This window comes from Engraulis encrasicolus, chromosome 18 (assembly GCF_034702125.1).
Source record: "Engraulis encrasicolus isolate BLACKSEA-1 chromosome 18, IST_EnEncr_1.0, whole genome shotgun sequence".
In the NCBI taxonomy this organism is placed as follows: domain Eukaryota; kingdom Metazoa; phylum Chordata; class Actinopteri; order Clupeiformes; family Engraulidae; genus Engraulis; species Engraulis encrasicolus.
The window spans coordinates 2,354,776-2,368,715 of record NC_085874.1 but is presented as its reverse complement, the minus strand read 5'-3'; the positions used below and the strand labels follow the sequence as shown (position 1 = coordinate 2,368,715).

The 13,940-nt window shown below is 43.1% G+C and overlaps 1 protein-coding gene across 5 annotated transcripts in view; it reads right to left on the bottom strand.

Moving 5' to 3' along the window:
- Nucleotides 1-13,940, bottom strand: part of LOC134468876 (ryanodine receptor 3-like) — a 204,102-nt gene that overhangs the window by 57,639 nt on the left and 132,523 nt on the right. For all 5 annotated transcript variants that reach the window (XM_063222788.1, XM_063222790.1, XM_063222791.1 and 2 more), the window contains 6 exons: nucleotides 13,265-13,400; nucleotides 12,465-12,651; nucleotides 11,252-11,366; nucleotides 10,165-10,285; nucleotides 6,719-6,888; nucleotides 1,219-1,439 (listed from right to left, as the gene is read on the bottom strand). In XM_063222788.1, coding sequence (XP_063078858.1) covers nucleotides 1,219-1,439; nucleotides 6,719-6,888; nucleotides 10,165-10,285; nucleotides 11,252-11,366; nucleotides 12,465-12,651; nucleotides 13,265-13,400 — 950 coding nt within the window. The remainder of the gene's footprint in view (nucleotides 1-1,218; nucleotides 1,440-6,718; nucleotides 6,889-10,164; nucleotides 10,286-11,251; nucleotides 11,367-12,464; nucleotides 12,652-13,264; nucleotides 13,401-13,940) is intronic.

Here is a 13,940-nt window from a genome sequence, read left to right as displayed (position 1 = left end):
ATAGAAGTGGATTTACCTCTCAAAAGTTTGTTTAGCCTTACGAAATAGCCCAAAACAATAACTGACACTCCACAACCATCCATGCACTGGATAAGGGGATTCTTGCACATTTCATTCTGATTCAATAACTAAGCGAACGGCTCAAAGTATGCACAGTATGTTGTCTTGTTATTACTAAAAAATGTTCTTTTAAATTATATATATTAATATATATATATATAGGCCTATTACTGCGCGTTGGGGACCGCTGCACTACTGTAGAATATGTAGGCCTACTACGGGTGTTGGCCAATGAAAATTGTGCTTTTTAATTTGTATTTTGTTTTAGATGGTAGCCTAATGAAAGGCATGCTGCCAATCATCAACAATGTGACTAATATGTAGCAATGAGCTTCAAGGCTTAAGTGCATTTGCAAATCACAGAAGGCATAGGCTATAGCATGAACAATCACTTTGCCAATAAAACAATCAAAGGTGAACTAAACAGACCACAGCTAGAGGACATTGAAATGATGAAAGAAACAGATAGAACTATAATTTGGTTACGACTTGACGGTTCAATTACCTGAACACAAATGCTATGTAGCCTATAGGCCTAAATGCATGAAACCACATCATGACTACACCTATGTCCAAAACGAACTGAACTTCCTTGGCGGAGGTCTGCGTTCTCTGAATGCATTTCTAGTTGCTTTTGGATTAGCACGTCATTGGGATCACGACAATGTGATGGTGTGGCATGCTTACCAGAAGGGCAGCGTTGTAGCAATGCCATAAATGTTGATAGTGTTACTTAATAATTGATTATTATTGTTATTGATGACATGATTGATTGTTGCGACAACAGTGTGACGGTGGTCCATGGCTGGATTATCCATGACAGCCAGCGGTACAGAGCCTATAGGGGCGCCAACCAGTATACACTGTAAAACATTGCAAGCCAGTTAAACGTACAAAAGTAAGTTGCCCTGCTGTTTGTAAATTGACTCAACACGAGACTTAAATCAACTCAAGGCATTCTCCAGTTGAGTTAACTTACAAACTTAAGGCAGCAGAGCAACTTACTTTTTTATGTTTAACTGGCTGCAATGTTTTACAGTGTAGCGTCACCATATGGCACAGGCTTTACTAATATTTTTCGTATAGGGGGCACCTCTGAGACACAGTGCCCTAGGGACACTATTGGCTGAACAGGGTCCTGCCGTGACGGCGGCTTACGAGCATATGGCAAGCAGGCACTCCTCGTTGGCGTCGCGCTGGGCCTTGGTGAGCGTGCGGCCCTTGGAGAGGCGGTAGATGGTGTGCAGCGTGGAGTCGATGAGCGTGGCGTAGTGCTCGGTGCTGGAGAAGAGGTGGGCGCAGCGTGTCAGCAGCGGCATCACGGCCGTGCCGATGTAGCGGTTCATGGCTAACGCCGTCTCCGTCGTGCTCAGGACCCCCTGGATGGAGGGATGGAGAAATGGAGGATATGAAGAAAGGGAGGGATGGAGGCGGGAGGGGTGGCATGGAAAGTTGGGGTACAGTGAACAGTTTTATTATTTTATAATTACATTGCAGTCATGTCATAAACTAAGGACAGAATGGAAGGAGCACACACACACATGCACACGCACACACAGAGAAAGCTGTTAATTAAAAGGAACTACCACTGAAAGATAAAGTGACTGGGTTTACATACAGTCATCAATAAACCTGACTAACCAGGGGTGAATTTCTCAAAACCAAAGTTGCTTACTACATTAGCTACTTTGTTGTTTTCAATGCATTTTCCCATTGGCAACTACCGAAGTTGCTAACAGGCTAACAACTTCTCTTTTGAGAAACTCACCCCAGGCATGGTGATACAGTATACTGTAGCATGGTCGTATATATACGTACAGGTATAAACATGCAGTGAGTGTCCGGACTCATTATGGCTTTGAGAACACCATAGGGGATTCTCTTGAAGTCTTCCTCAAGTACTTAAAGGGGTCCAGAGACACCAAGGGAGTATGTCATGACATGTACATGCGAGTGTGTGTGTAAGTGTTTAATGAGTCCAGAGCACTGAAAGACATATAGCATGTCGCCAAGGGGCATGGCACAACTGTGGAAAATATGATGCACAGGATATGTGTATGCATCTGTATATTTGTTTATGTTTATAACTTTATACTGTCTGTATGTTTGTCTGGCGGTCTATCTGGTGTCTGTGTGTTGACTGAACTGCCACCCCTGCCAATTCCTCCTGTCACCAAGTCAGCCACCCCAGAGTCACTGAGAGGGAGAGGGACTGAGGAGAGGGACTGACCCCACTGGAGGTGAGGTGCACGGAGCGCCACACTATTCCTAGAGCTATTTTGCACTGTAAGACTAGACAAAACACCAACTCAAGTATCTGTCACTAAAAAAAAAATAACACAAATAAATGTGAGAACAATTTATGTGTGTGCATGCGTGTGTGTGTGCATGCGTGTGTGTGTGCGTGCGTGTGTGTGTGTGTGTGTGTGTGTGTATGCGTGTGTGTGTGTGTGTGTATGCGTGTGTGTGTGTGTGTGTGTGTGTGTGTGTGTGTGTGTCTGTGTGTGTGTGTGTGTCTGTGTATGCGTGTCTGTGTGTGTGTGTGTGTGTGTGTGTGTGTGTGTGTGTGTGTGTGTGTGTGTGTGTGTGTGTGTGTGTGTGTGCGCGTGCTTGCGTGCATGTTTTTTTCTGTGTGCGTGTGTGTGTTGGCTGTGGTTGCTAGAGATGGAGTTTGTTTGTTGAATCAGTCAACAACCAAACATACAAGGCTGCCAAGAGCTCTCACAGTGTCACGAGCAAAACCAGATACTCACTCACAGCCTCACGGCATGTCATCAATCATACAGACGTCAAAAACCATGCTAACTTTATATTAGCCTACAATACATATAAACCCTCTTCCCATTATGTGATGTCATCTTACCTTAACCTGCACACCAAACTCACATTACTTAACTCAGGACTTCCCAAATTACATGGTTTGTGACATACATTTTTTCTGTGCATCCCCTTTCACAACCATAGTCTAGGTGTGTTAGTCAGTGCCCCACTGGGATACATAATATCGCAGTAATAACTTCACAATAATAATAGTAATGTTCAAAGATGCAATAGATTAGTATAATGCCGTTTTTAACCAATGGGAATATGGTCAAGCTTACTTTTGGTTTATTTTGGTGCTTGGCTATTGAGAGGATAAACTTTTTTGTAAAACTTACTTGTTTACCACCACACATGCTTGACACCATCTAAAGTAAAATTGTTTATCTTGGTCTCAAGAGAGATGAACAGACCAAGGATATGGATCACTGGAACCATGTTGTGTGATCTGAAGAGACCAAGATAAACACATTTACTTTAGATGGTGTCAAGCATGTGTGGTGGTAAACAAGTGAGTTTTACAAAAAAAAGTGTATCCTCTCAATAGCCAAGCATGGTAGTGGGACTGACATGGTTTGGGGATGCATGGATGCTGTCAACATTGGCAATCTGAAATACACCTAAAAGAAACATGCATGTCAACATGCACTGTGACTACTGAAGCAGATCATGATATTCTCAATAGGATTGCATTCAAATGTCACACCAATCCATTTCAGCCAGGTGCACACTCAAAATGTAAAAGTTCAATGCAAAGAAAAGTTGAAACACACACTGATGACCTCCCTTTTAATCCCTTTTCATTTCGAGACGATTCGAGCCAACACAGCCCCTTCTCTACCGGATTTTAATCTGGGGTGTACTCACTTTTGTGAGTACATGTTCAAACATTAATGGCTGTATTTTGTTTTTTTCTGAGTGAACAAAAAATGTAAGCGGTTAAATATGTTGTTAAAAGGTCACTAATCATTGTGTCAAAGTGAAATTTCTGTAATGCTTTCCTATGAAAAGATATACTCACAAATCTGCAAAAACTGTGAGGGTGTACTCACTTTCGTGATATACTGTATGCTTTTTCTGCCAACCTGCCATGGCCCTGCTCACCTGGTCAAACCCCCCCAAGGGTCCCCGGCCCCCACTTTGAAAACCAAATTTAACCACACGCTCATACGTTCATTTTTCGTCTTTGTTAATGTATGTGTGTAAATGTGTATGTGTGCGACAGTGGGGATGAAAATGGCATGAAGTGCTAGGCTGTATCCAGCCATGTGTGTCCGTGCTGTCAGTGACAATCAGTCTCAGTCTCCGCACCCAACTCACTGTGTGTGTGTGTGACCTGGGACTAAGATTGGGGTGAGAGTTCCAGTCACTGTGTGTCCAGGGATTTGGGAGTCCCTCCCTAGTGTGTGTGTGTGTGTACAGTGTGTGTGTGTACCAGTGTTAATTTCGTCAACCACGACGATGACGAAAATATTTCGTCAACGCCCCTTTTTCCCTTGACGATGACGAGACGATGACGCACTAAAAATTGCCTCCAGCAAATAAAAATATGACGAAAATAAAAAAATATTTTCGTCAAGGAGACTAAGACGAGACGAAATTTACCTGCCATAGACGAATGGACATTAAAAAATATAATTATTTATAATACATTTTTAATTTGTAATTTTAATATAGGCCTAAGTGTCTTGAACTTCATAGATTGCACGCTCACGCTGTGCTGCCTCGCTTGTCTCTGCTGGCAGCCAGTGCATGGCACGGCTCAGTCAGTAGCCTAGTTCTGTAGCCTAGTAGTTCAGTGAGTCCATTTAAGTTGAGTTTAGGTCCTAAAACATTCCCAGAGAAAGAGAAAAATAGCCGACGTTGAGGGAAGTGTTAATTTTGAAACATGTTCAACAACCCTCTTGTCCATGACGAAGACATGTGTTTCTGCAGTAATGACAGTGGCGCCAATCCTCCTCTACTGTCATTCTAAACCTCCTCCAGCTTCCACTATTGTCCTTTTCACTTATGCTGTCTTATCCCGGCGTTCGTTGTCTGTTCTTTTTTGTAATGTTTGCTATATTTGTTGTTTAACCATAAGAGTAGGCAGTTCGCAAGAAAATCATGAAGGTCGGATTTGTGAATTGATTTCAATCAGTCACCGCGGGAGCGCGCGCCAGCAGGGGGAAAGTTGGCCTGTCTAAACAGAGGCACGGCTACTGTAGCCTAGTTTTGAAAAGAATCAATGGATGGGCGATCGCTGAGGAGTTTATAACTGTTGAGATTTGAAACTTGTTCTCGTCGAGAGCAACGCTAAACGACCCAAGGAAGTCGACAGCATTTCCATGCGTCTGCAGCGTCTTCCTAAGTTCCAAAAACTCTTTTCAGGGTCATGCTTATCCAGCCTCGACACCCACGACAAACAAAACAGCATTAGTGTTTAAATATTTGTATGTGCATGTCCTTTCTAACGTCCAGTCTGCATACCCCTGCCTCAATATTTTTCCTGGGACTTTTGCATGGCATACGAAGTGTGCTCGCACAATCTATTTAAGCCTATTCCACGCATGACGCACGAGTCATTATCGTTCTCTGCTCGCATTGCCAATTGAAAACAAAAACCGCTAACTTGCATAGTCTAACATCAGCAATATTTTATCTGACTCGTGGTCATCGGGAAGCCACTATTAGGGAGACTTCTTAAACTTCATGCAGACTGTGGGACAGTGGGATGCCTGGTCTTCCCACTGCCGGCAATCTGCAGGCTTTAAGTCACGCGGTCAGGTGAAGAAGAGTAGCTTCCTCCGTGATCAAACTCAAAATCAAATAATATGCAGCAGCGTCATATGCACGAGAGAGAGAGAGAGAGAGAGAGAGAGAGAGAGAGAGAGAGAGAGAGAGAGAGAGAGAGAGAGAGAGAGAGAGAAGAAGAAGAAGAAGAGAGAAGCCTGCACCTGGCAGTGTGTGTGTGTGTGTGTGTGATGCTCTTTTGCTCTTTGATGTTGAAATGACTGATTTGGGTTTTGGTGGAAAATGACCAAGTAACAAGGTGAATATTTTCTGCGATAGGCTATATTAGTAATGGTTTGTGAAATAACAATAGCCATTGTAGGTTATTTGTTTTACACTACAATATTGACTAAAATGACTAAAATTTGAAATGTTGACTAAAATGACTAAGATGACTAAAATTTGAAATATTGACTAAAATGACTAAAATGACTAAAATTTGACTATGACTAAAATTGATTTTCGTCATTTTGACTAAGACTAAGACTAAATTGGGAAGGCAATGACTAAAATATGACTAAGACTAAAATTGATTTTCGTCATTGTGACTAAGACTAAGACTAAATCAAAAAAAGATGACGAAATTAACACTGGTGTGTACAGTATGTGTGTGTGTGTACATTGTGTGTGTGTGTGTGTGTGTACAGTGTGTGTGTGTGTGTGTGTGTGTGTGTGTGTGTGTGTGTGTGTGTGTTTGTGTGTACAGTGTGTGTGTGTGTGTGTGTGTGTGTGTGTGTGTGTGTGTGTTTGGGCAGAATGTGTGACAGAAGACCATTTACTGTGATGCAGGGAGGACTGCACAGATCAGGCAGGTGTTGCAGGACACACACACATACACACACACACACACACACACACACACACACACACACACACACACACACACACACACACACACACACACACACACACACACACACACACACACACACACACACACACACACACACCACACACACACACAAACACACACACACACACACACACACACACACACACACACACACACACACACACACACACACACACACACACACCCACACCAAGGAGTCTGCGGTCCACTCACCGCGTCGAGGGATGCGGAGGCGCGCAGGTCGGGTAGGAAGCCGACCTCCAGCAGGTGGAGTAGGAAGGCCTGGTCTTCGATACCGTACACGCGGTCCAGGAACAGCACCATGGGGGCCTTGTGCTCCGGACAGAAGCTGGCCGACATATCTGGCTCCGTCACACTGCCGTCTGCACAGCAAGCATTTCATATTTTTAAAAAAATAAGAGATATAGAAAATACATAAGCACATTTAAGAAGAGTGTTACTGTGTTACTACAGTCAGACATGGCTCTGTCACACTGCCGTCTCCACAGCAAGGGCACATTTACATGAAGGCTACATGCATTTGATATTAAAAAAATAATAGATTACATTATGGTATATTACATTACAATACATTACACTTAAATGATGCTTTGATCCAAGATGACTTACATCAAGCGTCTTTTTTATGGCACAGACTTGTTTCAGTGTGTGCTTTCTTTCTACTCCAGCACACTGCTACACTGTTGACTTCACTGCACTGCTACAATTGACTTTACAGTCCAGAGCAGGTGTCACCAATGTGGTGCCCGCGGTCGCCAGTTAGCCCTCAAGGAGCTTGAGGTGCCAAGGATGTTAATAAACAACGACCAGTTTTTAGTCACAGTTAATGCTTTTCTTAATTAAAATTAGATTTTTTATTCTTTAATAACCTATAAGCAAATTATCATTCAATAATAGCGTGATTTGAGAATGATGCCAAGACATCAGAAAAGGATTTTGAACAAAAGTAGCCCTCGGGTAGCCCTTGGTAGCCCTCAGACCCAGAAAGGTTGGGGACCCCTGGTCCAGATCAATGCAGGGTTAGGTGCCTTGCTCAAGGGCACGTCAGGCATGAGTGGAGGTGTAGGGGGAGGTCAGGTGTGATTGGAAGACAACAACCCCCCAATTTGAAAGACCAACTGCCTAACCACAAGGCTATAATAGATATAGAAAATGTATAAGAAGATACATGTAAAAGAAGAATGTGTTACTGCAGATAGACATGGCTCAACACCATCATCTGCACAGCAAGAATTGGATGTTTTCTTAAAAAACACTAAATAATGGAAAAATCAGTATATTAAAACATGTGTGTTAGTGCAGAGGTAGACACAACTGACTCTGCAACTGTGCAGTCTGAAAAGCCAGCAACAGCAATTGAAATAGCTATTTTAAAAATGACTTTTATAATCATATAACCATTTAGTGAAAAATGCATACAAGTGATTAATAGTAAAATGGTGTTTAATATTAATGATAAAAAATAAAATGTACCAGTGTACAACTAGAAGATAGTGTACTTGTAAACAATGATTTTGGCTGAAGGTTGAGGTAGAAGAAAACAAGCGAGACATGTGGGCAGACGTGGAACTGATGAAGTTTGAGAGATGACAGGGCTGGCCAATTTTACTATAAATGCAACAAAAACACATAAAAGTGCAATGGGAGAGTGAGGACACAGCAAGTTTGGTGCCAGACAGGTAAGACAGCAAGGCAGACGGGACGGGGGAATAATAAAGTGAGAACCGCAGAGGACAGATAGACAGACACAAGGGCAGACAGAGGGAGGGGTAAAAATAGAATATAGGTGATGGAAATGAGAGAAGCAGACAGAGAGTAGAGAGACAGTGGGAAAGAAAGAAAGAAAGAAAGAAAGAAAGAAAGAAAGAAAGAAAGAAAGAAAGAAAGAAAGAAAGAAAGAAAGAAAGAAAGAAAGAAAGAAAGAAAGAAAGAAAGAAAGAAAGAAAGAAAGAAAGAAAGAAAGGAAGGAAGAAATGAAGAAATGAAGAAAGAAGGAGTGGGAAAGTGAAAGAGAGATGATATTGAGAGGGATTGAGAAAGAGAGAACAGGACTGAGAGGATGAGAGAAGCAAAGAGGGGGAGAGTGGAAGGGAGTGGCAGTGGGCAAGAGGAATAAAGTGATGAAGAAAAGAAGTGTTGAGAAAGTGAAGACAGGATCCACTCACAGGACAGACATAGAGAGGGAGTAGAAAAGAGAGATAGATAGATAGATAGAAAGAAAGATAGATAGATAGATAGATAGATAGATAGATAGAAGAAGAAGAAGAAGAAGAAGAAGAAGAAGAAGAAGAAGAAGAAGAAGAAGAAGAAGAAGAAGAAGAAGAAGAAGAAGAAGAAGAAGAAGAAGAAGAAGAAGAAGAAGAAGAAGAGAGATCCAAGGACAGGACAGGATGTGTGGACGTGTGACAGCGTTACACAGACACATGACGACTATAAAGAATTTAAGAGGCAGATGGGGACATAAAAGAAGAATGCAGTTCCGATTGGACAGAGTGACATTGTGACATCAATCTAACCCCTAGTAACTAAACTCCACTTTTACGACGCGTTCCCTTTGACGGGATGGGCAGTCATCTGATAGTGCGGCCTCTCTCTCTTTCTTGCTCTCCACCCACCACCTCCTCTCACTCCCCTCCCTCTATCCCTCAAAATCTCTCTATTGCCTTATGTCCTAAAATCTCTTCTACGACTTATTGTAATTTAATAAACAAATGTCTTTTCCCTACACCTACCATGACTCGGATGAGCCCTGCAATCTTCTATTTGTTGTTTTGACATCCCCCTCTACCCACTCAGTAAACCTACTAACTGGATTTCCACCCTTTAATTAAACAGATGTGATGCCAGTCATGAATCATGAATTCACACACATGCCACAATGCCACACACAGAGGGGAGTTGTTGATTATGCTCCTCCCATTCATTCACCATTCACTGTCCATACACTACATTCATTTGACATTGACTACATTCATTTGAGATTGACCACATTCACTTTATATATTGGCCGTCTACATTCACTTCATATTGGCTACATGCACTTCACTTCCTGCTCTCACTTCCTTGATTCACTCCTTTACTGAGTTCTTCGTCTATCAGTTCGCTCACTGACTCATTCACACTTTGATCCAAACAGCTTTGATCCAAACGCTATGGTTTAATCCCGAGATTTGTGCTCGCCCTTCTATGGTATGGGCCGCCATTCAACAGGAGTTCATACCGTCATTATTCTATCAAAATTGATTAAATCAAAATAAACTGTGCTAGGTTTTTAAACAGATAATGTATGAAGGTATGTTATGAGTCTATTTTCAAATTGTAATGTTTCCTGCGATAAAAAACAAAAAAAGTGGTGTCATGTCTTTCACCCGGCTTGTCTTTCAATGGTATGAGCGGCCATTCAACAGGAGTGCTGTGATTCTGTGATGTTGTCCTGTAATACCTTTATTAATGACTAACTTGTTTGGAGCCGTGCAATCTAACCACATTAGCTTGGCCGGCCTCACTTTATTTCATAAAAAAAGACGAAATTTCTGTACATTTCATTTGATTGAGCATTGAGTTGAGCCTTTGTTGTCTGACTATCTACCTAATGAGATGTTGTTACGCAATGCGTTGTTACATGTTGTGAGTCGTACCTTTATGGACGACGGGCGTCTTGAGCGGTATGCTGATGATGCCCACCAGGTCGATGGTTGGCACCAGGGACTGCAGGATGGCACGGATACGCAGAGCCTCTCCTTTGCCCTTGCTGATCAGCTGATGGACAACACAAGACAGAGAACAGAGTGGGTTGCCATTATGTTCCTTAATTTCATTTGTCATTCTCTTTAACCCAGGGGTGCCTCACATGAGGCCAGAGGGCCAGGTGCGGGCCGCCAGATGGATCAATTCAGCACCCCCCCCAAAAAGAAAACAAAAGCATGTCAAAAATAAGTAAATATCTAGTTACAGACTTGCTGCAGATGTTTGAGATTTCAGGTTTTCAACTTGACATCAAATTTGCCATTTTTGCCTGCCATTTGCAGCCAATGTTCCTTATCCACTGTCATCCACCACTAGATGATTGATTAGCATTGCAATTCCATTATGAAGCAGTACTGTGTGATATTTTGCAATTTCTTTACTGGAGTGCTCCGTCGCACTTGAGATCAAATTGGCTGTATGTGGCCCCTGAACCAAAATAAGTTTGACACCCCTGCTCTAAATTCACCCACTTATTGACTTACTCGATCACTCCATTCACACTTCCGAAAATCGTTACAGTGGATTTTGTGATGTTAGTAAATTTTCTTCTGGGTTCAATCTTTCTACTTGTAAGGCAAAAGACTACTTCCCAGTGTCATAACTCATTTACATCTACTTACATTTAAAAAAAAAAAAAAGTAAAATTCAATGTCCCATTGTCAATGTGGCCTTGTTCTAGGACGGTGACTGTATACTGAGCAAATGGCTCTTCCTGAAGTCACACACACCCGCATGCACTCGCACGCGCACTCACTCTCTCTCTCTCTCTCTCTCTCTCTCGTTCTCACACACACACACACACACACACACACACACACACACACACACACACACACACACACACACACACACACACACACACACACACACACACACACACACACACACACACACACACACACACACACACACACACCAACCCACCTGTACACACACACACACACACACGCACAACAGTCACACACATGTAGGACTCACATGCATCTCAGGTGCGCAGCGTCCCAGCAGGTCGATGAGGGCGGAGTAGAAGGACATGATGGAGTTTCCCATGTGGGCCACCTCCTCCTCCTCCTCCTCCAGACCCTCCATCACCCTGAGAAGCAAAATGTGGGATTGGTACTTTTGTTTGGTAGAGTAAACAGATGACTCACATGGGGCTTCATCCATCATCACTTTTCCATTTTTAAGCCCTATCTACCAACTTAGCCATCCCCACTAGCCCTTCTGGCAGGCTGAACAGGTCAGTGAGGGCTGTCTGAGATCTTGATGGCTTTGAGGAATATGTGTATGGATTCTATACATAATACAGTATGTGATATGCTATACTACAGTAGTTCTCAACCTTTTTTGAATTAACGCCCCCTCATCATAAGCCTCCCTATGGCCCCCTTGACCACATCATAACCCTGCCAACATCCCACCTTGGTATTGAAAAATAAAATGGACTAATGTCTTCAATGGCAACTAAGCACTGCCTCCTCTCAGAATGAAAGTGCTTTACGGGGTCGCTGGACCACTGCACTCGAGGAATCATGAAAGTGCTTTACGGGGTCGCTGGACCACTTCACTCGAGGAACATAAGTTAAAAGCAAATAGCGAAAATTGCGTATTGGGTAAGGTCGCTGGCCATGGTGCTGAAAGTACTGCCGAGCCCGATGTTGGCTATGTTTAAAAAACGATGTTTGAAGCTCGGGAGTACGGGGCTCCAACTGAGAGCTCGGACAATACCCGCGCCCGCGAATATGTGTGAGCTCTGAGCGGACACCCACATGCCGGTTATTGTGAGAAGGAGGTGCGAGGGAGGAATCCTGGATAAAACGATGGAGTTGACGAAGATAGGGGGTGATCTGGGCAGATGGTGTTTACGAGCGAGAAAGCGAGTTTCTGACTTGGAGCAGGTGAGCAGGGAATAAATGCGGTGTCGATAATTGAAGGGCGTGCCAACTGTCGTTGCACTTGCGAATCCGTTGAATGATGGCTGAGCGGAGAATGAGAATCAGGTGGGTAAGTAGGCGTGCCTGTCTGAACGCGCAGAAAATAGGCAAATGACAGAGGAGCAGGGAATAGAGTGCATGTGTTAATTTAGACCTGTCCAATTTCATTACGCTTCTCCCGAACTTTCGTTTTTAACAAAACGTGCATTTTACAGAATGGACACGGTATGTGTATGTGATGGTGTGAGCAGTCGTACTCTGGCACTACTACCCCTTCGGGAAGAGTGGGCAGGTCCAGGGCGGGGTCCTCTGAGATCTTGATGGCCTCCTCCATGGCAGCCAGCAGGCCCTGCCCCCCCTCTCCTCTCAGGGCCGGGCCGAAGCACTCTGGACGCCTGATCAGCAGCTTCACCACCACGTTGGCATTCTCCTCCACACTCTCGCCTGACGACGGACACACACACACGCACACACACACACACACACACACACTACTCTTGAGGGGACTGTAAAGTTACTATGTTTCTTGAGGCTACCTGCATCAAATTAATAATCTAGGATGTATTATTCATCCTGAAATGCAAAATATACAATCATGCATCATACTTCTGGGGAAAAAGGTGGGACAATACCATGCAGGTCTTGTTCTGTATTAATCCTGCATATTTGGTACTTTTACAATTACAAGCCTTTCAACTCAGCGGGCACTGCAGAAAATATTGTGTAGAATGTACTGAGTGTGCAGGCCTCTGTAGCATTGGATGTACAGGATGCCTGCAACTGAAAGATCATCCGTAGACACAAACGTCACCAGCTGTGATGACAATCTTTATATCACAGGGAAATGATTCCCAACTTCCATCATATGGTACTGTATGGACAACTCCCATATCATCCCACAATAAATATTTGGCTTTGTCTTTGGGATTTCATCATGTTTCATGCCTCATAAATTGTGGAGGGAAATCTCCATGGGAACAAATACATTTGACAACAAAATGACGTTTCTGAATAACTAGCTATCTCAATTGAGCGTTACTTCAGTGCACCAACGTACCGTTAACGAAGACGGCGAATCGCAGGAAGGAGAGGTATCGCTCGCCCTCCATGGGGTTCCAGCCGATGTCGGGGTAACCCCTGGCAACCAGCATGGCACAGCTCTGAAGGCCACAGCCAGCCAAGTACATCACCACCTAAACACAAGAGGAGAGAGCAGGGGGAGATACATGGCAAATCATTACAGGATTTCATGAGGGCCTATGGCCTATATTTTAAAGGGACACTGTGTGACATTTTTAGTTGTTTATTTCCAGAATTCATGCTGCCCATTCACTAATGTTTCCTTTTTCATGATCCACCATCAAATTCTAAGTATTCATTATGACTGGAAAATTTGCACTTTTCATACATGAAAAGGGGGGTCTTCTCCATTGGCCGCCATTTTGGATTTTTAAAAATAGCAATTTTTAGCAGCAAATATGACTGTACTTGGACCATACTAGAAAATATTTGTTTATTACTTAGTGTAGTAAACTTTCATGTAAAGATCAAATTTGGCAATAGGCAGCCCAGTTTCAATGACCATTTCCTGCACAGTGTCCCTTTAAGGAACAGTCCACCCTATTTTGGTTTCCACACATTTGCAGCGTTTCCAAGTGTTATTCATGAATGTGTATATTATTTTCTTCTCAGTGTTTTCAGTGCTTAGATTTATTGGTTTATTAGCATAGCTT